This window comes from Ischnura elegans, chromosome 11, assembly GCF_921293095.1.
Source record: "Ischnura elegans chromosome 11, ioIscEleg1.1, whole genome shotgun sequence".
NCBI lineage: Eukaryota > Metazoa > Arthropoda > Insecta > Odonata > Coenagrionidae > Ischnura > Ischnura elegans.
In genome coordinates, this window is record NC_060256.1 from 28487667 (window position 1) to 28513430 (window position 25764).

The following is a 25764-nucleotide window of genomic DNA, read 5'->3' on the forward strand; positions in this document are numbered from 1 at the left end:
TAATTTCGTCGTAAAATTAAAAAATAAAAGAGTAAAATTTCATTAAAAAATAAAATCACGAGATAATGTGTGGATGCATGTAGGTTTGAATTGCCATTTGAATAAATTTATGCGAATTGAATGAAAGTATCAACTTTTGCTAACATATTCCTTGACATCACTTGTTTATTACGCCGTGCTATGCAAAATAAACCATCTGTAGTCAATTTTAAAAATAACTGCTTTATGAAAATTATTACAGTATGTTTTTAACCCTACCTCGTTATGGAGTACAGATTACTCCCAATGTAGAGAAGATGGAAAGCTTAGCAGTGCATTTTTATTATGTTTTCTCAAAATTTTCATTCTTAAGCGGATGCCTGTTGAGGCATTCTAAAGCTGTATTAAAATGTATCATTCGACCAAAGGTCGACGAACGATTGAAACTTGGGGTCATAGATATTGATTAAAATGTTTTTTGATATATTTTCAGTGCCCCGAAATCGTTTAGCAAAAGTCTATTCTTGTGCATTAAAGCGAATTTTTTTCCTCATTTTTGCTAAAAGTGCCTTATATTTTTCTTGCTAACGCGCAATACTTGAGTTGTAATATTTTTCATTCCCATTGTAATGAAGAATATTAGATTTAGATCATTTCAAATGTAATTTTTTCTGACAATATGTAGCATCGTTCAAGTAGATTTGATTTTATTGCCTAGTTTTGCTAAATTCTATGTTGAAAAATTGTTCATTACTGTTATCAAATACTCTTGGAACGGAATTGTCCCAAATTTATTTTCATTTACAGTATGAAGCATCTTTTGAGTGATTTCATTTTATTGCCTACTTTTGATACATTGAAAAATCTTATCATTAACTAACAAAAAAACGACAAAAAAACTAATCATTAACTTTTATCAAATACTCCTGGAGGAGAATCTGTCCCAAATTTCTTTAACTGTCAATAGATATCAATCTTACTCTTCTAAAAATAATATAATATTTTCAAAGATTGTGAATGAGGTTTTAACAAATACTTATGCATCTGATTTTTCTTCCGCACGGCGTGTCGGCTACCTCATCAGAAATACACGAGAAAGGCTTAAAAAAAATACTTTAATTGTATTCTTTGTCCCGTTTTCCTGTAACGAGAGCTTCCTCAGATTCACTATTTTCCTCCAATGTTGACATTCGCGTCCCCACGTCCGTTTAGTCCTCGTTTACTCTTCTGTTCTTCGAGTGCTCTTGTTCTCTCTGGTTACGTCTCGTGCGGGACGGTAAGGTCAATTCATCCGTGGTGATGCGAGTTCGCATTCTTGCTCTTGTTTTGTAAGCGTTCCTCTGTTGACCTCGGCTCATCTGCACTCCTATTATTCATTGCCCTTTGCGCAAGTGCGTCCCTTCTCCCACCTGCTGGGGCGGACTGGGGGGATTGAATCACCTGCCAGCTTCAAATTCATAGAAGGCTTGCTCTAGAAAATTTGAAGTATTTTTGGGGTTTTATGGGATTTGTAAAAGAATGTTGAATGCGGGATAATTCCATTTCTATAAAAGCGCTTCTTGCACCTTCATTTGTTTTGATATAAAAACGAAGACTAAGAGGTGTGATTTTCGTCTGAATAAGCGGAAATGATATTCGATGTCCATTTACAGCGGTGGTAAAATTTCAGTTTTTTTGTTCTAAATCACAATGCTGCTAGTTCACTTGGCAACTATGAAGTGTGTATTTCATAACAACCAAGTTTTAGCGTCCATATGTAAGCAAATACACGACACAATTTTGATAAAACCATAGAATGTGACAATTGCTCGGGTAATTTGGTAAAATCCTGTTTAAATTATTAAAAAACTGGAAATTTATTATAATTTATTTTAATTTTTAAAAAATTTATTAAAATAAAATTATTTAAAGACTCAAATAAAAGTAAAAAAGTGTCATTTTAAAGGGGCAGTCACTCACTCAAAGCGTAAAACCTCCCGTAACGTTTCAGTATTCGAATGTTGCTACATGTATCCGTGGCGTGTTTTCTTATCTATTTGGAGAGTGAAACATGGTTAGAGCAGCAGATAGTACTACATTTTGCTCCGCGATGAATTTACTAATGTCTTCGAGATAAACTGCCATTCTTTTAAAATACATATTGCAGAAAATTTTAAATGCTAGGTTTCGAATAGCTTCTCATTCTTCTGATATCAGGAATTATAAAAATATTAGAAAAATTGCTTCACTCAAATATGAAATCGACTTATATGACATATGAATCAATTTTTGTCGTAAGTTTTATTTTTATGACTAACAAAAACTTATAGTTTTAAAGATATCTACGCGGTTGTAAAGTTTGCAATCATTCAAAATATTTCAAACTTAAATGTTTTTTTCGTCTATTTATTTATTTTACAGAAGAGCTGCAATGGAAACGTTTACTTTTAAATCGCTTTGGTTTTAAGAGGAACTGTTGATTTATCGTTTAATCTCTATAATCATTCTTTTACTTATCGTTGTGATAATTGTTCATATAATTCCACGAAGAAAATATAATTTTTAAGTAAATTTTAGTTTTAGAAGGTACAAGGAAAGTTGTGGACCAAAAATGCTATTATTTCTTTTGCTATATCAGGGTCGTAGATGAAGTCGATGGAATCGTGGCCTCTCTTCTCAGCTTGCCCCGCGGTTCCCGCTCGTCATCATTCATCTGCCTCCCTCCACGTATGCGGTGCGAGCCGCACACTTCAGTCCGCACCCTCTCTGCGCCTCTTTTCTTCTTCCTCAAGTGGTCCTCGAATGCGCCTCGCAGCTGCAGGGCCCGTCCCCTGAATGGGGCCGCGAGCGTGCAATCTTTTCTCGCTTGTAAAGAGGGGGGAAAAGGGGCACAGATTAGGTAGGCCCTCTAAGTGAGTCCACGATTTTGTCCACAACTCGTTAGGGAGCATGTATGTATGTATACGCTGGCCAGGTTGGGTCGATAAGTCATTCACTACCGCTGTGTCGCTCCCAGAAACCCTTTTGGACGTTGGGTTATTTTGATGGCGGTAAAGAGACGGTTAAGGATGGTTGCGGAGTCATCGCAGGTATCAAAGTAAGTCCTTAGTAAATGGCAAAAGCGAGAAGGGCCTTGGACTGCTATCCAGGTCGAATCCGGTTGCGTTTGCAAAAAGACTAGTAGTTTTAGTTAGATTTGCATTTCATTGGGCCCAGTTAATTATAATTAAGCTTTTATTATTATGAAAAATAATTTTTCGGTATAATGTATTAAAAAGTGATATGGGGAGCAAGATCATATGATGAAAATCCTTTAAAGATGTTACACACTTCCTTTCCTACATCCCATTAATTTTTTTTCATCAGCTTCATATTGGCTTCATTTTCATTTTGTCGGCTTTAATGCTGCCCTGTAGGCCTTGTTGCTACATGGTAGTTGTGTTATAAATGTAAGTATACAAAATATAACTGAAAGTTATCCGTATCTCTGAGGTTCTCGTAGGTCTTTGATAAAGCTCAGAAAGCTATGTTCAGATTTTTTCGCTGATGCATTGGGAGTTTGAGACTTCGTTTTCAGTTACTACCTCTGAGGATTATGGCATTTACTTCTTTCTTTTGCGGGCGTGACTACTTTGTGGATTCACTTTTGATTTATGATAGAGAAAGATTTTGGCGGGAATTGTCGGTTCAGTTTATTTTCCTGGCGGGAATAATCAGTTGCGTACTAGAGAAAATGATGACGGAATGCTGCAGAAAATATTTTTACCTGATATAAAATATGAACCAATGTCACCAAAAGCGGCCTTTAAAATACTGTTTATGGTCATTCCTCCAAACCTCTACCTTATCCTGTTCAAATTTAAATCAAGCTATTAAAGATTACTTCGTCGATAAGTATGTCTGATATCTCTGGAACTGCGCAGGTAAAAAATATTTGCCGTAATAACAGCACGTTTCATATTCTACTTTGAAGCCATTCTCCTCAATTCCCTTTCTATGTGCTATAAAAGTAAAAATGGTGCAGAGATGTGTACCACTCCTAAAGGGATCCATTTCATTTCCTATGGAGAAATACCGTTCTCTCCATTTCGCGATACTCGAAAATTCCCAAAATGCTAATATTACGTTTAAGCATTCGCTGCACAAAATGTTTGACTTCATTTTGGATCTTGTCCGTGAAATACTGCTTGGGGAATTGGCTACGCCATGGGAATGCATGAATCTTGAATTTTCATTCGAGTTGGTTCCTAGCGTCTTCCTACGGTCGAGCAGCGTATAAATAACTCAGCTTTCGCATTGCGGACGGAAATTTCCTTTCACTTGATCGCGACTGAGACTCTCTTCACCGCATCTCGCATGCCTAGGTTGATCCATGAACTCCCTGTGAGCGACATCCTTCAAGTCACTGATTACGTCTCTTCCTCTGGGAAAATCTCTTATTCAAAGCGACGTGTCTTGACTGACTCACTCACTGATTCACTCACTCATCAACGCTCAGCCCTGAAGCACTGAATATGCAGCCACGAAATTTTTAGGACACATTCCTTCTGTCATTTATGGGCACACTAATTAAGGATTTTTTCGAGAAACAATTTTTTGGAGTTTTTGTTTTTTAGATTTTCGCAGTGATTAGATGCACTGGTGTAATCCATTCTAGGGGTTGACCGCTGCGTGGAGTGGAACGAAACGTGGAGCAGTTATCATTTTTATTTGGTAGTTCATTCCACAGGGTGGTAAACCCGAAAATGTATTGAAGTGATGAATTTTTGGGGTTGTTTTGATCGTATAAAATCTAATAATTCACTTTTATTAGAGGATCATTCATTATATTATCATATTAAAAAAATATATTGTTTTTATTTGTTGATCCTATTGCTTCCCTGAGACATTAACGTTCCACCAATAAACGGGCATGTATTCAAATGAGATATAATAGATTCTGCATGATTCTCACCCCCGAGGTACTTGTATTACAGAGGAAATAGCTAATTTAAATGTCCTTCATCGCAATAATATTCACCTCATTCATGCTGCAGAATAGATAATGGCTTCGTGTTATAGGAGGAAGATAATGCGATGGATCACTAGGAGAACGTGAAACAAGATAATTTTCTGATTAAGAATGTGTATAAGAACATTCAGTAGGAATATTATGAAGGTATGACATAGGTCGTGGATTAAATATTGTTTAGCCTAAATCCTCTATTAAGTGTATACTTCTTTTATGGTGGTAAATCTACGTTTAAATCTTCACTGTCCGTTGAATTTCAACGAGTATGTCACGGTAATTTATGCAGGAGCGCGCATCGGCTTTTCCTCCTGAGGCCAAGAATGAAATGGTTAAAACATGTTATGAATGAATGCTTGATCCTTTGCAGAATGAATGAATGATCCTTCGCAGAATCTACCTAATGACTTAATTAAGACAGGACGCGTTTCGACGCTGCTACATATAAAAGGTTGTCGTTGGTTTTGTTCTCAGTCATTCACGAAGTATTTTGTAGTTCACCGAATCAATTACGTTTTTGAATCATGTATTGGATGAAAAATGATAATATATTCGGGCGGAGCGTGCAGAACTTTGTAATTTAATATTTAAATTGACGGAAAACTTGTTATTTTTGACTCGCATGTTTTATTAGAAATTTTTTAAAAGAATTTAATATTCAGTCTGTGAATACTCCTCTCAATTGGAATTACTTAATCCAATGTGGGAACGAACACTATACTCATGCTGAAGTTAGTTTTAGTTTAAAAATTGTGGGTATCGTTAATGGGTGTGTACAATTTTTTAACCCTTCCCTGGCTGTACCATGGCTCAAAAAAGTTTCTCAACAAAGGAGTGTTACCTCTTATGTTCTTGAAAGAACTTTGACTTTCTCTCTTGTTGAATGCTATTGTAAGACCACGCACATGAAGCGGGTTGTCGTAGTAACAAATGTATTTGTTTGCTTTTCAACTAGATAGTAGTATCGTGGAGTCGTCTTCATAAATACCGTGTTTCATATCCCTGTGGAAAATTAGATGTGGCTATGCCAATTTTCTTGTTTCGACGAAAATCTTTCATGAGGGTAACTACATCCTAAAAGATATGCGTTGCTAATCATTTCGATCTTCAAATGCACGTCACCAAATGAAACAACATGCAGCAATATAGAAAGTCAAATTTTGCGCATTAGAATAATTGGCTCTAATCTTTTTTTAAACATTTTTGACGCGTGATATCCCGTTGTTTACTTGTCGCCGTGAGATTTTCGTTTTTACTAGAGTCGGTTTCCGTATAGCGAGACAGTTCGTCTCCGTCTATTCAATCTCAATTTCATTGGAAGGCGCCCTGTGCCTAGTCCAGGAATTTGTGTCCCCTGTCCCGTCTGCACAGAATACTCCTCGCTTCACATAGAAAAGGTCTTTCCGGCCGGAGCATGTCAAGAGCCTCGGTCCAGATCCACATGACAAAATTATTGCCTTCTTGAGGGCCGTGGGGAACTCGTCGTGCATGTATTTTTTTTTATTTTTAGCGGAACGGTACTTCAAAGCTCGATCTTCGATGTTTCCTCTCTCTTTCCTCTTCGCCAAAGAACCCTTGAAAATGTGGTCTTTGACCGGTTGGCGGCGTAATGCTGTTTGAAATTCGTGTCGTCAGGCGATGTTCGATCATATTCCTAAGCTTGCGCGTTTCAAGAGGTAAATAGATACTTTGAAGGATATTATGAGGTGATGGAAACGAACTACCTCATAGAATTAAATAAATAACCGGAAAAAATCGGAATCTAGAGCGGTCCATGTATGACAAAAAATAAATATTTGTATAATTTAATGACAAGAAATAGTACAAACTACCGATGCAATATATGAATAAACATAGGCTCAGGACCCAAGTTTTGCTACTAAATAAAATATTTTAAAGTATATCTCTTGTCAAGTATTATTATCTTGATAAGTCGTGAAAACACTTTTTAATAGACGTAGCGTTTAGATAAGACATAATAGTACTAAATGCATATTGTTATTTTTTGCTGTCCCGTGAAAGAGGAGAGCGAGGATAAATTACACCAGTTTCAGTCTTTAAAGTAGCGGACTTGTAGTAGTGTAAATTAATGAGATCGTTGATAGGTAAATGGATTAACTCTTTGGTAACGTCATCGATTTAAGATGACTTCTCTAAGGCCAGCCGTATTTCCGTGCTACAAGGAACCCCACTCGCCTTCTTATTATATTCTCTTTCCATTAAGTTTACTCGGGGACTGTCTTCTGCCGTCCTGTCATTCGTGAGCCTCATCTCCATTCCCCTTGACGTACACCTTTATATTCTGTCGACAATCTTTCTCCGATCTAGCGTATCGCTCTCTTTGTTCATTTACTGCCGGCTCGTAAAACTGAAGCAGTTTCATTTTCTCTTTTATGCGGCGTTTCTGAAAAAAATGCTCCGTTATAGATATTTTTCCTCCATACATTACTTTAAAATTCCTTGAAATGACGTTTTTTGTTTGGAGAAAACACGTCGCATGATAAGTCTATTTTCATGCTTTGCTCATGCGAGATATTCCGGATAGAAAAAACTTGATTGTGGATGCGTACTTTTATTGCATCGTAAAACGGTACTTCACCTTGCTTAGATCAACATTCACCAATGCATTTTTATCGACGAAGGAGTTACGTTTGCGTAATGAATATTTGCTGGAATGCCTCTGTGTATCGTGCGTAATATTGACTCAACCTCTTTCTTTGTGGGAGGTGCCATGCAATTTTGATCAGCATTATTCATTTTTAGGACTACTATATTTTACCTACTGGGACTCGAGAATAATTCAGTGTAATCGGGCCAGCAGTGTTTCGCTGTTTACTGCCTTATTTTTCTTTTGCAGTATTACTGTCGACTTTCCGACTGTGTACTCCTACCAGTCTTTTAATATTAATAATACTAATAATACTATCTCATCTTTTTTTAATGATTTCTAAAAGGGTAACAGGTTGCCCCAAATACGATCATTTTCAATATATTTGGCCATACATTTTTTTAGATATTTCTATACTGTCAATACGTAATATCTTGGGCCTTCGGGCAAATATTGGTGTCCGAGAACTCCAAACACCCCCGCACAATCTATGGGCATGAGCTCCTCTGGTACTGGGTGTCGCGGATTTTGCCCCCTCACTCTCATCCATATGGTCCAGCACCCAACTCTTTTTACGCTTCACCGCCATCACCGATCGGAAATTTTAGGAAATGCTCGCTCGTAATTTTTTTCAAACCGTCGATTGTGATAGGAGTAAAAAGACGTTTCTTTTCGATTCGTCGCCTACTTTTCGAACATTGTGCCACGAAAAACCCTTCCGCAAACGAAGTTGATGGCGTCACGAGCTTATGTCGAGCTGGTCCCGCTTCTCATCACTCCTTTGCCTTTCGAGTGGATCTCGCGTGGTTCGTTGCTGTCTACACCCTTGTGAGGGACTCATTCCCTCATTTCGCGCTTCCCCTAACCTGAACTCTAATAAGGTCACCAATAGTTTCCTTCTTCAAAGAAAACGAAAGGCATTGATTGATATTCGTTACCCACCATTAGTGTATTCATAATATACAAATTATTTGGTTTTAGAAATACCGGTTTAGACGAATGGCAATAGAGTAGATAGGAGTTTTACATCGTCTGAGATTACCAATGCATGCATGAGGCGCAGAGCTCAGGGAAACATGTCTTAATAATCACTTATTAAAACTGGCTAAGGTCGGAAAGTTTTCTTCGATTGATAAGGTATTAATAATCCTTATTTAATCCAAGCGCTACCAGCTAGCAGTGTACTCGGCTACCCGCTAGCAGCGTGCGTCGTATCAGCGCTCAAGCCTCCCTCAAGGTCACCTCACAGGGTGGCAGCGGGAACGAGAAATACTTCACACGGGGAGATTTCCCGGCATTCATACTTACCCGTCGCGTTTTCGCGCGCTTGAAAATTTCCACTTTTCATTTAATCGCGAAAAATAGATATCGTCATTTAAAAATCTAAAAGCGTGAAATACGTACTCCAGGAGTAATAATCTTTCGATTTAGGGAATAAAAAAATAATAGGAAACCACCCTATTCATGAAAAGTGGGCGGCAACTTTCGCGTTTTCTGCAGCCGTTCATTTCACCATTTCCTTAGCGACATAGGTCCATCAAGTTCCCCATTCTTCTTCCTTGAGACTTCATTACCTGCCCCAATTACTTATCTCTTGGCCTTCCTCGCTTTTAGTACCATCGACTATCTCTTCAATTACATTTCTCACATAATCACTGTGTCTTACGGCATAGCATATCCACTTCTCCGGTTTTCCTGGTTCTTCTCCGGCGTTTGGTGCTCCACAGTTCCCTTCCTTCTCCTATTCTTCGGTGAACCTTCTCGTTTCTCACCCTATCCGTAAAGCACCCGCCTCCATCACCAGAGCTCAAGGGTTTTTAGGTTAAAATTCTTTTGTGTTAATGATACTAAAAAGTGTCGGCGGGAAGAATGACTGAAACTATTGTAATGCGAAGATTTCGTTCTCTCTGTACCTGTAAAACAACAATGAAGTGCGCCAATCAAATATTTTGCCCGTGACGAGATGAATAAGACTACCGATACGCCTTCCTCCTAGTTTTTCGCGTGTTCTTCTTCACTCTTTCGACCGTAGAAATTAATCGTTTACGTTTAAACATTGACTAATTATTTAATGTCGTATTCAAATGAACAAGGAGTAAAACGATATATTACACGAGCCTACGGAGCTTCGGCAGAATTTCATATAAATGCTTAAGGGTTCAGCGTTCTACCTTTTCTGCGCCGGTACTCATAGTACTCATATACCTGTACTACAGTGTAGTTTGCATGCTCCTAGCTTGTAGGAATATCCAATTGATGGATATTGCAAAAGAGGATCCTCAGGTCGGCCTCTAAATGTGTTGTCACCCACCGCGCATTTAAATGAGTTCACAGAGGTCGCCACTCGCGTCGCTGACGGACAGATTGATCCGAGTTTCACGGGGAAATAAGGTATAATTAGGGGTTCTAAACGAAATTTATTCACATTGTGACGTGTTGTATCAAATCCATTTTCAATGCGTTTCCTTGCAATGGCAAACATTATAGTGCAAAATATTGGAAAAAAGTGGATCGCATTGCATTCATCACCGTGTCGCGAACATTTTTGAAAACCGAATAAAATGCGACCGAAGTGACAACAGAAATCAGCGTACTGTGGCATGGAATGGGACCTCCTCTATGCAATCCCTTTGATCCAAGTAATGTGGAGAAATAGCGACGATATTGACAAATAATATTCACGAGGAATGCTAAGTGATCACTGTTGCCCTTAAAATCGGGTCTTTCCTCTTGTTTTCCCCATCTTGTTTACTTCTCTCTTTCATATATTCTCCTCTGTATACCCTCTTCCTCTCTCAGTACAACCTTAAATTCTTTTATACCCTCCCTTCTCATATTTTTCCTCCGAGTGCGCATCTCCCGTTTTTCCTCGAGTTTCCGTTGCGTCATCTGCCGTCGCCATTTCCTCATTCTGGTGTTTCGCTACACGCGGTTCTCGTGCGGAATTCTTCCTTCTCCCTCGCTTTGTAATCCACAGATTTATTTATCTGTGAGCGTGTTTTTGTTATTTAGTAGGCAAAAATTCTCTGATTAACTCTTCGAAGATGCTATCTTGTTTCATTGGATTTTTGCAGCCGCTCCATAAGACATCCGGTCTCTGATCCATATCATCGTCGATTCCGACGATATCTTAATGAGTATCCTCAGGGTCAAATGGATTCCCCTAAAGCACCATATGCTCTAATCGATCGTTTTATCGTGATATTTCCTGCTTTGGTATCTTCCGGGACTTTGTTGTAAATTGTATGCTTAAATTCAAATAAAATCTCCTCTTCTACATTTAACTAATTTGTTTAAAGGTACACGAGGAGACGGGACCATCCGTAGTTTTTGCCTTAACATAAAAAGATGGCCTTGATTTGATATGCGAGTTTTGTTATAGTGGAGTAATTTTATTTTTTGTTACTCATTATCGCAGAAATATTTGAATAATAATCATGCTGTTGAAATTTGCATGTATTCCCGAGTAATGTATTTAATATTTTTCTGTTGGAAACTGATGTTTATCGCATTTATTGACCCGGATGCTGTAGCTGTTGGTGGGAAAGTGTAGAGACCATCACATTACTTTCGCAAATCTTATTTCTTGCATCATCTCTCGTAAGCGAGACGCACATGCCTTCTTAAAATTCATTTAACCTCTGTACTTATCCTCCTGCCTCTAAATAAATTCCTTGTGCTCTTTCTTTTCCCCATCAGTGGCTCCTACCAGTGCCTCTTATTCTCGTTCATAACTTCGTGTTGTCATCGTCCATGCATTTGTCTTTATTGCGTGTACATCCCCTTGGGCGTAAATTCTTCAACAAATTCTGTCTATTTTCATCCTCTTTCCCCACGGGATACGTTTTTCCTCCACGCAACTCGATATGAAACTCTTCAAGTGAACCTTTGTTTTATTCCAACCCCTAGTCTTCGTCATTAATTCGTTTCTCTTGCCTATTCTCTAATGCCGCAATTGTTTTCTTCCAGAGGACGACCCAAGGCGTTGAAGTGCAATAACTTGCCCAGTTTTTGCTGTTATTTCTTAATTGTTAGACTTTCCTAATGCATCATAAAATTCATCAGCAATCGTTTTTAGGGCTCATTTTTAGTTTTAAACCTCTTTTCTTATCCTCCGTCCTATAAATAAATTTCCTCTGCTATTTAAAGTTTATCTGATTTTATCATCCACCAATACCTGCGGCCATATAGTTTAACCCTGCACCTTACGAGTGCTATGAAATCTAACCTACGTAAATTACTAAGAAGGCACTATCATACGTAAATAATACTCAATATTAGGTTTGTTTTCTAGTATAAAATTCCGCATTTTTCAAATAAAAATGAGCTAGACCAAGTGCATGTACACAAGTTCAAATTTTAGTCTCTGCTATGCTTTAATTGATTTAGGTTACATCGAAGACGATTGATAGTAAATGCAGTGGGTTTATGACTATCCTTATCTGAAATATTTAATATAACTGGTTTAGTTCATATATTTAATTTATTATAACATATGAGATTACGTACCGCAATCAGTGTGTAATACCTGTTCCCATTCGGCTTAAACTATCTATTATTAAAGTGGCTATGCGGCGTAAATTATATTTTTTCCAAAAGGGTGGCTTTTATCCCATTTTTATCTGAAATTCGGGACGTAGTGTCACGTTTTCTTTCCATTTAATCATTTTCTGTCTTGTGATTCAAATTTGTGCCTATGGCATCCACCAGACTTAGATACTCATCCCCAACGACTGAGCAATCCCAACTGCACGGGGGACGCTCTCGGATAATACCACCGAATATGTCTTCTTTGAATTGGGAAAATGTAAACGCACTCTTCTGGCACGAGAAGGGAATCGCTAGGCTTTCAGCCTTTGCGTTTTGCGTCCGCCAGGATTCATCTTCGGCCCCGCACGCTTCCCTTGTTTTTTCGCCTCATTCCGTGCAGTTTGGAATGAAAAAGCTCATCCCCGCGTGCGTGTACAGGTGTATACTTTTCCACGTGAACCCGCTTGTCTTTTGTGAGTTCAACCCTGCTCCTTTTATTTATTTTGAACCCTGAGGGACGTCTGCGAAACCCCGAAAACCCGCCACACTCTTCTCCCCGGCACCACCCTGCCCTTCTCCGCCAAGGGTACGCGAAGAATGGCCTCCATTATCGAACGAAAGGTTCCATCGTGCTCGTGTCGCTCTTATTATCTTCGCGGCGGGTACGGAGGAAAAAAACGCGAAGATGAGGAGGTAGGGAACGCGAGGGAATTGTTCGAGTGTATCAACTGTGGAAGGTGGATATGAAACATGCTGTCAACGATAAGAGATGACTTCCTCTTAAATATCCAATTTAAAATTAGGTGTGCAACTAGTTTCGACTCCTTAGCGACAAGTGTAGCTCACCAACTGAATAGTAAATGGCGACAGCTACCGTGTTACTGGTCATAGACAATTGTTCGGTCCACTGATTGTTAATTCCCGACTCAAGTTTCGATAAACTATGACATTTTCCATGAACCTTGAAATTAAATTATTATACGTGCGTCTGAAAGTGGCGTCTTGTTGCGTGTCTCGAAGTTACTCCAAACTATCCTTTTAACCAGATGAAATGATAAACCTAAACTAAAAGAATTAAGTACTTTTTAGTACGAATCTGTTCCTCTTCTCTGCCACGACGAAGTGCCATTCCAAGAAATCGCAAGAGCGACCCTGTCACTCAGATTCAGAGAGCATTGTTGGAAAAAAACTGCCGGTTTGACTCAGTGTGAATTCTGACACTGCATTGAGAAAAAGACTAGAAGATGATAGACAAATCTTCTATCGAAATTTCGGTGCCATGTGAAAAGCCCGCTTCGCAGCTTATGTTAATATGCTTTTGTATCATTAGGACAATACTTCCAAATGACGTTTTAACTACATGCACGCCAAATTTTTTGGCGGACAATAACCAGCGTGTCTTCTCTCATTGTGGTCGTGTACGTAGTGATTTGATGTAAGCATCATATTCGAAGCCGAAATATTTTCGTGACGTCGAGTTCACCATTTCTTCAGGGAAGTTCTGCTCAGATACTCACTGAGTTTGCATAGCGTTTGCGCTTGAGTGTATCTTATTGATATCGATGATCTTCAATTTTGAATGGTAGTCAGGATCGCGTTCCCTGTAGGCGTTGCCTCCCACCAGAGTAATTTTAGTACCTGAATAAGACTTAAACGCGTCAGTTAAGCGGCATATAATGGACACTTAAATGCAATTCCTCCGTCATTGTTGGCTATTTGATATTGGCATCATGTTTCGAGACATCTTGCCTGGCGTGGCATTCTGGTATGGCTTCCCGCAAAAATCACCGTAGTAACTATAGAACGAGTGATTGCGTGAACACGTCGAAACTATTTCTGCGCCAATTAGTGGACAATCGTAGCAATTACTCTGTTATGGTGGTCATATACTTAGTAATAGAAAGTAATCGTATATCGATAGGTCTTGAATAGCATGGCAATCTAGCATTACCTCTCCGTGTCTTTCAAGGTAAAAATATTTTCTTGGCGCAAAGTTTGTCATTACTCAATGGAAGGACCACGTACATTTTCACTTTAGGCCGCATTCCCTTTTCGTACGAAATACATCGTATCGGTGTCGATGCTTTTTAATTTCGCGCAGTTCTTTTGGATGGGGTCAGAATCGCGTCCCCTGCAGGCATGGCCTTCCTCGAAAATCGTCCCTTAATTCTCCTCCCGTTGAGTGCTCTCTCTTGTGGGGATGTTGTGTGCATTGTTTGCGGACTCGAGGCGCCACAGTCGCACTTGAGGACGATTGTTCACCTCGAGGCTCCTGCTTTTATTTCGTCTCAGGCATTTCTCGGGAATTGTGAATTCTTTCTCTCCGGATATATTTTGCGAACCCGGCTCTCTGCGTCTGAGTGACATCGTCTCTCTTGCAATGTCGTGGCATAACAATCCACCATGACAGATGAGATGAACATATTTCTTCCATAGATCTACTGAAGTATTTTAGTTTAGGTTCTTTTTATTCTATCAGGATGTAATGGGTAGTTGGAAATAGCTCCAAAAACTTAGAACTAGCCGTCTCTTTCAGGCGCAATTCAGCGAATTATTTTTTGGCATCCTTAGTACATTTTTCCTTTGCAGATGAAACCTATTCTTGAAACGTCTTCAGAAGACTCACGTTAAAAGACTTTGCATTCGGACCGTTGTATGGCATATTTTTAAAATTGAATTATAAACAAATATTTGACGAGGGAGTATGAAGAAGTAACTATGGTAGGTTTTCACTCCCGAATTTTTTTACACCTTTCTATGACAGCCATCGTTCTTACCAAAGTTTAATGGTAGGAAGTTGGTGGTCTATTTCTTGCCATCTTCGTTTCCTTTCCCCCTCCCTCCTTCAGTATTTTTCGGAGAAGAGGGGAGAGGCGAGGAATCAGTTCTCACTGTGGTGATGACGTTTCTGTTAGCACGTCGTCAGACTCAGCCCGTTTGTCGATCTCTCAAGAGCTCCAGCGCGTTATATCGTCCGCGCCACTGCATTCCTGGTATTTCCAGAAAATTGGGCCAACCTGGAGTTGTGGTTTGGTTAGCAATTGAAACGGGTCAGCATGGCAAGGGGTTGCTAATGCTAGTTTCCGCCGAAGGGACGATTCCGTACAACGAATGCGATGTGCAGGTCTTGGAAAAGCGATAATTGTCGAAACAGTGATTCTTAAATACTCATATTTATAAACCCTTAGTATGAGAGAAAGGTTCAACATGACTTGTTGCAGTGAAAATTACATAGAACGTACAACATACATGCATAGTACTAAAATCTTAAGATTGTTATGCCGGGGCCTTCCAATTATCTTTCCCAAGCTGGTTCCTTCAGTTCCCTGAAGTTGGTTTTCTTTGTACTATTGTATTGTCCTTCTTTATCTGTCCCAAATATCTCTGGATCTTCTTAGGTGACTTTTTTTCATACTATAATCCATTATAGTCCTCTCATAATCACTGTGTACTGACCTTTCTGGCGGGTTCTCTTTGGCGTATGTTGCTCCGCTACTCCCTTTCTTGTCCTATTCCTCGTTACACCTCGTTCCTCACCCTATCCCTCCATTTGACCTTAAACACCCGTCTCGAAATCTTTATGCCTATTCTGATCTACTTTTCCCATAGTCAAGTCTCTGAAGTTCAGAGTCTGAACTGTCGAGTGCCATTACCCACATGAATGGTTTTTATAGCAGTACAAATTATGTTATCGAACTTCGAACATTCGGGTGCTGGGATTCAACGAGTGGCTCATGAATTTTGAGTGTTGGGGAAAAGAAACCGCATTTTCCACTGCTGGGATGTAATCTTCTGTAATTTATCTTAAATTATGGCTGAACAAGTTTGAATTACTGCTTGTTAAAGTAATAGCCTGCTTTGAGGCTTGAAATTATGGGTCTTGGCGAAAAATAAGAATTAAACACTTATCACGGTTTGGTAAAGCGTTTTGATTTTGGAAATTCATGCATGAGGAAATTATTAATTTTTTGACACCAATGTATTTCGAATATCTCGTAAAAATCGTCGGATTTCCATCAGTCGTGAATGGTCAATCACTTGTTTTTCTTTGAATATTCATCAACTATAGTATAGAGATGACCACGCTAGCAGTTCAAATGCGTTCCACACGAAGCTTTCTTCGAACTAGGGATAAATGATTTTAATTTTGACCGCAAGTGTTTCGTAACCGTGTGGATAATTGAGTTGTGATTATATTTATTTTTCTAATTAGCTGTATTAAGGGGAAGAAAGCAACTGTTTCGTCATTTTTCTCCCTGATATTGCAAAAGGTCGTCGAAAATGGTTTCCTTGTTTTTTTTCTAATTTCGTTTGTGGTTTTATCTGCTTCTGAGGCGTAAGTCCTCTGAACCGACATTGATGCTTTTGAGTCAAATTTTATATCCTCCATTTTTATGATTTTTTTATGAATTTGTTTTTACTCCAAATTAAAATAGTGGCAAATGGATGTAAAATCATTCTCTCTTTATGTTTTATCTAAAATGCACTTTTCCACAGTTATTTTAATGCGTGCCATTGAAATACTCACTTATACTTACTAAGATGACCGTGGAAAAGTGCAATTAAATATTATTTTAATATGCGTTGCCTCCATTTGCTAAAAGTATTGTTTCGTAGATAATTTTTTTCACATTCCAGAAAAATCAGGTCTTTGGAATCGAATTTTTTTAGCTTGTTTGTTAATTATTTTCTGTAATTAAAGAGGATACATTCTGTGTGGCGGTAACGGTCAATGATAATAAGCAGTATCCATTTCAATTTTCCTTGCCGAGGGAAAGTTCGTTTTAGCTCTAAAACGAGAAAATTTCATACTAACCAAGCACTATGCACGGATGATCTAATAATTGTTTTCTGTAGCTCGCTCATCTGGATAAACCAGCCGAGCTTCTTACTTCACTCAAAATCTAGCTTAATTTATGGAAGTAAATTAGCCTTTTTAGTGGTATGTTACTAAGGAATTTTTAAATTACCATTAATGTTGGCCTTTTGTACAAGTAATAGTAATATACAAGTAGTAGTACAGGTAATATAGTGTTAGAATTTCTTTGGATTTCACCTTTTACATGTTACCATGCCTGTGTAGTTCTCCTTTAAACAATTATTTGCGCCTGTATTTACTCACTTTGAAAGAATCTTTTTTTTTCATAATGTTATGTATCTTATAAACATATTTTTGTGGCGTAGTTATATTATTTGTACAATCTCTCTGATATTCTAATACACATTGCTGTATTTACTAAGATTTTCCAAATTACCGTCGTCGTATGATCATATTGAAAATTATATTAGACAGGTGAACCTTCTTCTTAACGTTCACTGATTGAATTTTTTTCTCGCCGTTACGTGTCATCTGTCGATAGGAAGATGTGGTAATAGATTTTCCTCCCCTCTTTTGCTTTGTCATGGCTGTGGTAGATTTTTGCCTGCCCAGTAAACCGAGCGAATTAGGCTGCGCAAATATTGGCGATGCCTCTTCGGTTTCCTGACATGGAAGCAAATATTTTTCGTCGTGTTTTGCTCGGCAGATGCCAGGACCTGTCTGCTCTCTTTCGTTCGGTACGCGTACCAGCCTCCCTCCTCGTACGCAATCTTCATAATCACGGCGTGTGCCTTTGCACGGAGTAGGAGGAGGAAGTGTACCTACTGGTAGGGGAAATGCTGTAGCTACTCGGGTCTTCCCGCCCCCGATGCCCCTTGGCAATAGCCGACGTAGTTCTCAACCAAGCCGTCGAACTCGCCCGCGGCGCCACCCGCGTCGCGTACTCTGCTTCCCCCTGTAGAACCGCGTGGAAACTACGTGCCTCTCGCTCGCGAAAAAGTCGTAAAAAAATGTGTTGGAGGGAGGGGGTTCGTTTCATTTGCTCCGTTCCTCCCCCAAACTTTGCACCCCTCCTGCGATTGTAGGGGCGAAGCGGGATACACCGCCGTCTCTCAGAGTCTGTGGTCTGTGTGCTCTTGCCTTGAGGTGCCGTGCTGTTGTGCGACCGACGGCAACCCGTGTTCAGTCTCCACATTCGCGATCGTGCTGGTTACGAGTGCTCTGTGTGGAGTCATACCCGCCTGTTGAGTGCGTGGTGATTTTTCCAGTTCTACGAGCCGGTGTTGTGGTTGCGCTGATTTGGTTTGACAATTTTCTTAATGAAATTGTAGTCAAAGATGATTTTACGAGGGAAAACTCCCTTCTGAATTGTGATGCAACTGATAAATTAACCTTCCCTAAATTTTCGTGGGAATCAAAGGAGTTAACGGTGTTAAAATATAAATTCTGATCTGTGTCATAAATATAACAACAAAAAGGGGTCGGACGTAGTTAGTTTTCGAATATAACGTTGTTTCAGTTGGAAAATTGTTAAGCCAATGCAGCGATTGTAGCTGAGTGCTATTAGTGTTGTGCTCCGTTTCGGTGTCGCCCGTTTCGGCGGTGGTGGCGGCGTCTGTTCCCGGTCCGCGGGCCGGCCGTGGAGGAGGAGGAGGCGGCGGCCACAGCCGCGGCCGACCCCGCCGTCATGGTGCACCACGGGGAGGAGGGCCGGCTGCCCGCGTCCCGGGCCATGTTCTACCGCGATGGGTGCGGCGGCCTGCCTAAGAGCCCCAGCTTCCACAGTGGCCTGGACCTGGCGGCCGAGGACTCGCCCACTCCGCCCCCGAGGTCCCTGCCCCGCTCTCCCGAGGGCAGTAGCGCCGGAGGCAGCCTCAGCGGCAGTAGTAGTGGCCGTTCGTCTGCGGCGTCGTCGCCGCCGTCTTCGGGCGCCGATACGGCGTGCGTCGTGGTCGGTGGCAAGACCGTGGTCGTCCATAGGCATCTGCCCTCGCTGCTAGGTACGACTCGAACCACATCCGTCGTCTGACTTGCACTTGCTGATGTGAGGCATTGTCATTGCGCCCTGTCTATTGGCTTGGTTACACGGCACATAAACATGTTCGAGTTTATGTCTGTTTTCATGAGTGATTTTTTTGGAACTATTGTACGAATGTATGATTTTTTGGAACATGTACGAATGTATGAACCAAATTAGTACAGGTTATATTTTCCGTTCATACTTTCGCACATGTTGGATGTTTACACAATTGTATTTTCGTGTTCATTCGCGCGTTCATGTATTTAGACATTAACTTGTACGTGTTATGTATCTTGTAACCAGGCCTAAAGAATTATGCGGATTTTTTATGCTGGATTGTTTTTGATACTGCTCATCACTATATTTTTTATTCTTGAAACATCTGGTATATTCTTATGTGTCGTAGTTGTTCTAGAGTCACTTCATCAAGTGCTCGGCATTATAGTTATCTTAGACCTTAATCAGCTAATCTTTGTTATTAGGTAGCGCAACCCATCCTGTTATGAAGCCCTCGTGCACCATGACTGTTGTATTCATAAAACTCGAATTGAATCTACCGAAAACGGCATTGAAACTACCTTCCTACGTGACCGTGCTGATTAAATGTCAGACACTTACCTGGTATATGGAAAATCATCGCTTGAGGAATTTCAGGGATGCTCGTAATGGTGCATTTCGGCAACGAGAAGTTCTTATGGTATTTCGAATCCCATTGCCGCAGGAACTTTTTCTCGATTCTTGGAAGCCGTGGTTTATTTGACTGCATGCGTTTCCATGAGTTTTGGAACTTTAAAAAAGTATAATGAAACGTTTTCGAAACGCTAAACTGAACATTCGATTTTTGTAAATGTGAAGTCTATTTTGGCAATGACTCATGCAAAAATTTCTCGTCTCTGTTAGTTATTCTCAAAATATCGTTGAACGTGCTTGAGCTCGGAACAGAAATTTTGGAGATTTATATACTTTTTTTGTTTCATTATCATTTTGAGTCAATCTTTTGGCATTTTTCGCTCCACGCGTTCCTTCATTCACCTGTAATGCATCGCCCCTGTTGAATCCGAATCACACGTGAATAAGGAATTGTTGAGTTCTTGAAACTCTTAAAACAGGTATCCTTAAGATTAGTAATAATATACATCGCTGCTTCAAAGTTCTGTGAGTCAGAGTTTTCACAATGAGGATAGAGTAATTGAGAAAGTAGTATTGTGGGACTAATCCAGAGGAGCCTTGTGCATTTACTGTAAGTTTTTCAGGAAATTTGTAGCCGGGATATAAAAATTATGTCTTAAATTATGAAAATAAAAAAAATTACCTTTGTTTGGGAAAACTTGTCGACATGTAGTTTCTCGTAGACTCAGTCCATCTATGTGAGTTTATGGAGAGTTTACGAGGTGTGTTCCGAAAATTACGGGAGTTTTAGTTGTTTTTTTTAAATATGTATTTATTCTTATTCATAAATTTTGTTGCCTTCAAAATAGTCACTATTAGGTATTATGAAATTGTACCAGCGCTTCCTCCAATCCTCGAAACACTTCTCAAACCCGATCTTTGGGATAGCCTTCAACTCTGTCAGCGAGTTTTTTCAATGTAATCTATGCTTGTAAAAAGACGGGCCCTTTAATGGTCTCTTTATTCTCGGAAATAGGAAAAGGTCATACGGAGCCATGTCTGGCGAATATGGAGGCTGTGGTATCATTACAGTATTGCTTTTGGCCAGAAATTGACGAACAAGCAGTGAAGTGTGAGCCAAAATCGCTGAGCTCATAAAAATACTTTAACCATAGCGACTGCCGCGAACAAAGCGAACAGTGAATACAACTGAAAATTGTATCATACTTCAGGGGCATTTATACCAGCATAATAAAAAAATTGACTCCAAACTCGCGAGAAATTTAAAAACTTAGTTCCCGTTATTTTCTGAACACCCTTGTTGTTTTCGACCTCTGTGGGATGTAGTGTATGCAATGGAGGAATCTGTTCGTTTGGATGCAAAAAGCATTTTCAAAGTTATGTTCTGTGCGTCAGAGTTTACCTTTTTAAAGAATAGCCATATTTAATAACCTTTTTTAGTAATAATAATTTTAATAATATTTTAATAATAATTTTAATAAGAATAACCTTTTTTAAAGAATAGCCATATTAAAATTTTTCTCCAAAAATTGGATTTTAGAGGTAGTAAATGACGGTTTTTCCCTTCAATGACATCATAGAAAACCTCAAATACCGAAGAATTTGCGAATTTTGAGGTGACTTTTAAGGTAACTTTTTTCCGAGGTTGTTACTACCTCCAAGACTCGCGGTTGTGCTAATTGCAATGTAATTTTCTGGCGTATTTTTTTTTAAAGCATTTCATGTTTGAAGAAATATAAGATTAGATAAATTATTCCATTGCGGGCTAAATTATCAGGTTGGTTACTCCTCCGGAAATTCTTGGAGTGACAAGAAAATGCAAAATAAGTCAGGAAATATCTTATTTACTTTAAAATTCTAATGGTGATTTTTTCTTATAGATGTATCTTTTACAATTAATAAGCCCATTCCCAATGTACCTATCATTCCGATCGACACCTTAGCTATTGACATTAATTTGTTATTTTTGTAACTTTGTTTTAATGTTAGTATTCAATTGCTTAAAATCACATTTACATATTCAGTAAAGGTTTACTCTCGGTATTGTATGCATTTCAATGGTCTGGGAAATTGTGCGAAAACTATAAAATATGGAATTACCGGTGTATTTCAATTTTTTAGTTGTGTAGCCATCCTGTTTATGATAATGGATTCCTCTTTGTCAATTTGGACCTATTGGTTACTCTTACATAATGCTGCTAGAGCAAAATTGAGGTTTCTGGAGCTTTGATGTGAAGTGCAAGCTATTAATTGTTACCTTTTGGAAAGGTTTTAACTTTAGGATGCAGCGAAATTTACTCCATGGTCGTCGTATTTTATTCCATTGTGTTATAATGTGGCACTCTTATTTTCCTTATATATTTAAAGAAATGTTCTTCTAAGCTACCTTTCCTTACTCCTTCGCATATTAAAAATACTGCCAACTCCTGCCCCTTAGTTGCTATCCGAACACTTTCAAAATCATATTTTGATTAGATTGTGGTTAGTAATTAATGAGTTGCCGTTATACTTGTAAATTTAAGATTAGCTCGAATCTGCTATGTTGATAGCTTTATTGTTACGCGAGAGCTAATGGCTGGGAGAAAACGTGGTGATAAAAGATCCGAAAAAGTTTGGCGTGGAACTTCGGCCCCTAATCCTGTACTTCTCTCGGAGATTTGATGAGAAGAGAATGGAGACCGGAGTTTCGGGTTTAAAGCTGCAAAAAGTAAGTTGGAGGAAATAGAAAGGAAGATATATCTGCAGGGTGTTGTGTTCAGGGAAAGTCTGTGGAAGGAGATAGCTCCGGGAATGAATATGTTGGAGGAGGTGAAAGTAGGGACCTAGAGGAAGCTCAAGAACTCTGCTTGGTGGAAAGTATAGAAGATTGGATTTTTTTAGATGATATCTTGCGGCTGAGCTTTAAGCCACCGAGTGCGTCCACTGGGTTGCGGATGGTGGGTCAACCTCTAGATATAGAAGTTAGCTGCGATATAAGCGAGTTTACTTGTCGAATAAGCAGTCGTGGACAAAAAGCGGCGGCATTGCGAGGTGGTATAAGTCTATCTCTGGGTAAGATAGGTCTTAGCAGTAGGATAGCAGCAGCTCTTCTTCATATGAGACCACCGTGGTCAGTACTGCGACACTAATTTCACTTCAGGCGTGGTAACATTTACTTTAACGGCTGCGGTACTGCGTTGTGGAAGGCAAAGGGAAACCACCACATTATAATCCCGAGGAGTCGCAGCTACTCCAAATTTAAATTATCTGACATGGCTAAGAAGAGTGGGAGAAAAGGGAAGCCTCCTAAAAACATAAAGCAGAAGGCGGGACAAATTAGTTGGCCACACTTTGAGGCACGATGGCATAATGAAGACTATCGTAGAAGGACAGTTGGAAGGGGAGAAGGGCAAGGGACGGCCTCGAATGAGTTACATAGGACAGGTTATAAAGGATGTAAAAGAGAAGAATTACGTTCCTATGAAAAGGTTAGCGGATAGGGGAGAGAAATGGAGAGCTGCGTCAAACCAATCTTAGGAAGATGAAGATGATGAGAGATGAGCTGAAACATATTTATTTTGTGTTTGAAGTGCAATTATTAAAAATAATTAAAAATTATACTTGGAAGCCACATATACGTTTTCAATAGATGTACACAAGTTCAATCACCCATATTTCCAGTGAATAGGATTACAAAACTCGGCCAACGTTCCTTTTCTGTGATAATAACAGCTCTTTAAAAGGCAATGTAAACATTTAGAAACAATTTAAATTATGTGAAATGCCACGTTTAAAGTGCTCGAAATTACAAGAAGTTCGCTCCAGGTCCATTTTCCTCGTTGAATACCAGGAACAACTTAAATTATCTATGTATCTAAATTTATGTTGAGTCAATATGAGAGGTGGGTGTGTGGATATCAAAGTGGCTCTTATCAGAAAATATACGATACGAGACTGCAGTTTCGGGTTTAAATGTACAATTATTGGCTTCGTTGTGGCCATTGGCAATTTCCTGCTCATCCAGAATGCACGTTTATCTCGTAGTTTGAGACCCAGTTTGATGAATCAAACCTGACTGTAACGGAATTACATTGATTTCGATTTAATTATTTTATTCAAAATGACTATAAATGGTGTAATGACAATAAGCTACTATGGTCGTACAACTGTAAGTCAGCCCTTGACAGTAATTGGGTTTGAGTACCTTCCTGCAATTAGCCGACCTACAGTGTGATTGATGGAAAAGAATCTGAGAAGAAAATTCTGCTAATTTAACGTTATAGCAAGGTCGGATGTTAAGTCATTGAAGAATTCTGACTGTGGAGAGTGTGATTATTTTAATTCCCAATTTGGGCATTACTCGGTTAAAACCCCCCTAAAATACTTTGCTCAGTCATACGAAGCAGATACTTGGAGCATCTATTGGGATGATTGTAGAAGAGTTCCTTATCTTTCTCAAATTATAAAAATAACGACCGTTCTTGCCTGAAAGCTAATTGAAAGAACTAAGTACACCAACCAATAATAGAGAGTGCATACCCCTTTCACAACTGAGTCGGGATGAACGTATCATTCAGCGATATCAACTTACATCGAAACTCGAATTATCATTGTATGCGGGCGGATAACTGGTGTTCGATAACGGAACGAGGATGTGGCAACGTGATGGAAAGCCAATCCGATACTACAAAGAAATTTCTCGGGATACCTTTTATAGGAAAGTCTTTCTGTTAAGATTGCTCTTAGTGGGGAATTGAATTTTGTGAAACTCACCTTTGGTTTCTTAAAATTACATTTTTAATGGTTTACTTGAAAAAGATAGTTTCAAGTACTAGTTCACTTTAGTGAGAGAGTTGAAAATCTCTTTAAGTACAGGAAATAATTGGGTTTCTTTGGCTTATTGTGGTGTTGCTTTACCTGAAGTAAATTGAGGTTTTGTAATTAATGGTGTGAATGGAGATGCCTCGTGAAGTTCTAAGGGTAAGTGAAAATTGCTTGACGTGATAGAATAGATAAAAATGTAACTGGGAAATGCTGACGATGAGAATATGATGGAAAAATGGTTGAATGAACCGAATTTATTGGCAGTGGAAAGACTTCTTCTGGGTTTGATGCTATTATTTGCAATAGTCATATAGGAATAATTTTTAACTATTCATTATTTTATTTTAATCCTAATTATACTTTTGAGGCGTTCTTTTTATGGGAGGAAGCGATAGTGATTTAGCGTTTTGTCTCTTATGCTTTAAGTAATTATCCATTGTCACGGTTAGTGTTAGCTTGAAATTTTCATTACGATTTCTATTTTTCTCTTCTGAGCTCCATTTTTAGGTGTCATTTCTATATTACGGCCCTATGCGAGAGATTTCACTATAGTTTTAATGATAGTTGCTTGCCGCCGTTCATCAGGTTTCCCGATTAATTTTGTTGACGGATACTATTTTTGATATCTATATGTATTCTCAGCGCTGGATATCGATACAAGTTTTGAGTCTAGTCATAATTCTTGTTTCCTTGTAAATGCTTCCTTGCAAAAGACTTGATATTGTTATTTCTCTCTTAAACAAATTTAAATTTGTATGTTTACGGATACTATTTTTGATATCTATATGTATTCTCAGCGCTGGATGACGATACAAGTTTTGAGTCTAGTCCATGGTCTAGTCATAATTCTTGTTTCCTTGTAAAAGCTTCCTTGCAAAAGACTTGATATTGTTATTTCTCTCTTAAACAAATTTAAATATGTATATTGAGTTTTCCTTTAGTGGACGAAAATGTCCAGCTTTGCGTTCCACAAAGCCTTTATGATGGCTATTTCGTTTGAAAAAAGGTATATCAAAGGCGGGAGACGTTTGTTTCCTCTTCTGTTCATGGGTATGTCGGATATTGCGGATGTAATATTCTGGGTGTGTTGGTGGATGGGTTATTCTTATTACTGACTGCGCGGCGCTGCAGTCTGAGAGGCCACAAGGCTCTCGAGACTGAACACTCAGAGCCACATGGCCCCGACGAATGGCGAGCCACTTGCCCTGCAGCTTTTAAGGCTAAGAGATATTTCTCGAGGCTCTAGAGAAACTTTATGAGACAGATTAGGGTGCAATAGTGTACACAGCGTTCCTCAGTTGTTCAATAAGAGTGAAACTGGACTGGCTATTCAATGCTCGCTTATGGAATTGAAATGCTTAAAGACGACAGTTTCGCCAGCATTTTCT

General features: G+C 39.1%; 1 protein-coding gene across 4 annotated transcripts in view; it reads left to right on the top strand.

Moving 5' to 3' along the window:
* LOC124168482 (serine/threonine-protein phosphatase 2A 56 kDa regulatory subunit gamma isoform-like) overlaps nucleotides 1-25764 on the top strand; it is a 364148-nt gene that overhangs the window by 193454 nt on the left and 144930 nt on the right. The window contains exon 1 of one of the 4 annotated variants that reach the window (XM_046546766.1): nucleotides 18057-18923. The exons of the other annotated variants lie outside the window; for them this stretch is intronic. Within the exon in view, the coding sequence (XP_046402722.1) occupies nucleotides 18611-18923 (313 nt within the window). The 5' untranslated portion in view covers nucleotides 18057-18610. Of the gene's footprint in view, nucleotides 1-18056; nucleotides 18924-25764 lie in introns of those variants that run through there. 4 annotated transcript variants of the gene reach the window in all.